Source organism: Anopheles aquasalis, chromosome 2 (genome assembly GCF_943734665.1).
Source record: "Anopheles aquasalis chromosome 2, idAnoAquaMG_Q_19, whole genome shotgun sequence".
Lineage (NCBI taxonomy): Eukaryota > Metazoa > Arthropoda > Insecta > Diptera > Culicidae > Anopheles > Anopheles aquasalis.
In genome coordinates this window covers 14,070,001-14,072,500 of record NC_064877.1, presented here as the reverse complement: position 1 = coordinate 14,072,500, position 2,500 = coordinate 14,070,001, and the positions used below count along the sequence as shown (strand labels likewise).

The following is a 2,500-nucleotide window of genomic DNA, read 5'->3' as shown; positions in this document are numbered from 1 at the left end:
TTTTCCTTCACCTGCATATCAACGGCCGAATCTGGGATTTCATCCAACATTTCCATCGTCATTTTGTGGGCTGTTTTGTGAGAGGAGAGGAGACAGAGAGGAAGATTACTTTGATTTCGATGCCCATCTCTCGGGGGACACAACAGTGCTACTCACGTTTGTACATCTCGTCCACCGCTATGACCGAGCAGTGCTGGTAGCTTTTACGCAGATCACCGTACAGTGTTTTCGGATCGTTTCCAAACACCTTGCGCAGATTGTCGACCGTAAGAGCGATCGTTTGCGTTTCGCCACCGTTACCATCCTGCGGCGGTTCGAATAGCTGCGCATCACAATCGCTCGATCGTGGCGAGTACGGTGAGATGTCGCCATCGTTCAGCTCCTCCTCGAACGGTACACCACCACTGGTCGTGGGCCCGGTACCAGCACGGCCACTCGTCATTCCACCGTGTAGCGTAGTGCCCGAGCTGGCGTTCGCTTTTGGAACCGTCGAATGAGAGCGCGAATCGCGACTATTGCCCGCACCGGCAGCCAGTAGCTTCTTCGGCATCGATCGAATGATGGCTTTCATCGGCGACGGATGGAAAGATTGCGGAGGCAAGGAGGAGATGGCCGTTCGTGGACTGTTGACGTCTAGCTTTTCGAACGGAGACTCGGGATGAAGATCGAGTATGCTGTCATCGTTGAAGCCCGCCGAGACGCTCGTCGCGTGTTCCGTCGCTGCAACCGATCGTTCCGCTGGTACAGCGTGGCCAGCGTGCGAGTGATGCGGCTGATGGTGATGAGAATGGTGGTGGTGGTGGTGGTGGTGGTGAAGGTGATGACCGTGGTGGCCATGCCCGTGGTGCGCATGGTGATGTGGCTGATGGAATTCCGTTTTCACTTCTTTCGGCTCCTCCGTCACCGTCTCCTGATGGTGTTGATGGTGGTGTTGGTGGTGCTCGGGGTAGCTAATGGTTGATAAGGTACCAATTTCGTGTCGCGAGATCCCCGAACTGGGGGACGATTTAGTGGGCTCGAACGGATCGTACGAATCCGGTGACTTTGGTGCCGGTTCCGGAGGTGTGTTGGGGCCACGATTGCTGAGATCATTATCATTGGCCTTCGGTTCCTCCTTACTCCGTGCACCACCCCGTTTGCCTTCTTCGTCACTCAGTACGATCACCTCCCGTGGGCTGGATATCACCTGTCCACCCGGGGATCGTTCCAGATCGATCACCATCACCGGTTTGACGCCCGGATCAAGTTTCTTCTTTTTCGAAGGGGGTTGAATGGCCGATTGTTGTTGCTGCTCCTCCTGTCCCTGTGAGTTTAGCTGCTGCTGCTCCAGCAGACCGATCATCGGCTTCGACTGATGCTGCTGCGCGTCGGATATGCTTTCGGGTGCCATGCTCGGATCCCCGTTCGATGAGCTGGCACTGTGTCGCCGGATCTTCCCTGTGCTGTGCCCGGTCAACCGCTCCTGCTTCGTAATGGTAACCTTTTCCCGGATCTTTTGTTTCTTCAGCTTCTTCCGCTTGCTCTTCCTGTGCTTATCGCGCTCCTTTGTCTTTTCATTATCGATGAAGCTAACGCTGACGAGAATGTTCTGGCCCGAGGCGAAGATTTCCTTCGACTGGGCCACCTCGTGATCCGGTGGACAGATGCGCTCCTCGAGGATCTCCTTTTGCCGGCGCCGCTCCCGTTTCGCCCGTTTCCGCTCCCGTTCCTTCGCTTTCTCTTTCTTCTTTTTGTCTTTCTTGCGCTTCTTGTGCTTGATCACGGGCGGGGCCACGATCATGCCGGCCGACGACATCGTCTGATCATCATCTTCCTCCTCGTCCTCCAGGTCGACTTCCTCCTCCTCTTCGGCGAATTCCAAGTCCAGGGAGCGGATTTCGTCGTCAGTCAGATCCTCGTACACCGGACTGCCGTACGCTTCGCTGGCCCGCACCGTTCCGAAGCAGCTGCTGCCCGAACTGATTTCGCTCAGCACGGACGACAAGCTCAGATCCCGGCTGGATCGTCGCGAAGCATCATCTTCCCGCAGACGGACGCGTTCCCGAGGGTGCCGCTCGTGTGCCAACTCCACCAGCGCGTCTCGGTGCGACGGCTTCCGTTCCGGTGTGGCAGCCCACTCCTTGCTACGCCGTGCCGTGCCGTGTTGCCGTCCATGTCGGTGCTGGCTGTAGGAGGAGTGTGGCGTATGTTGACTGAGGCTCGCGTACTCCCGCGGATGCGGCTCATCGTGTGGACCAGCGAGACCTCCGCCACCACCGGAACCACGTCGGCGGTACGGGTTGGAGCGAACACGGTCACCCCTTCCGCTGGATCGCGAGTACCGCGTTATGCGCATCCCGCCGTTCCAGCCACCCCGCTTCCGCCGCGGGAACTCGAGCGACGACAAAACGCTACGCTACGGCACCGGATAAAAACACGACCGCGAACCCGAACCCCCTCGCTCCCGCTCGCCACCGTACCACGATTCGGATGCCACGGTTTGCACCGACGCGAAGGACGC

At 58.2% G+C, this 2,500-nt stretch overlaps 1 protein-coding gene across 1 annotated transcript in view; it reads right to left on the bottom strand.

The window, feature by feature from the left end:
- The window catches only part of LOC126572619 (protein split ends-like), a 3,140-nt gene that overhangs the window by 558 nt on the left and 82 nt on the right, over positions 1 to 2,500 (bottom strand). Inside the window, exons 1-2 of the mRNA XM_050232061.1 lie at positions 157 to 2,500; positions 1 to 70 (exon numbers count right to left, since the gene is read on the bottom strand). The exon at positions 1 to 70 is cut by the window's left edge and continues 1 nt beyond it; the exon at positions 157 to 2,500 is cut by the window's right edge and continues 82 nt beyond it. Of these exons, the coding sequence (XP_050088018.1) occupies positions 1 to 70; positions 157 to 2,335 (2,249 nt within the window). The 5' untranslated portion in view covers positions 2,336 to 2,500. The remainder of the gene's footprint in view (positions 71 to 156) is intronic.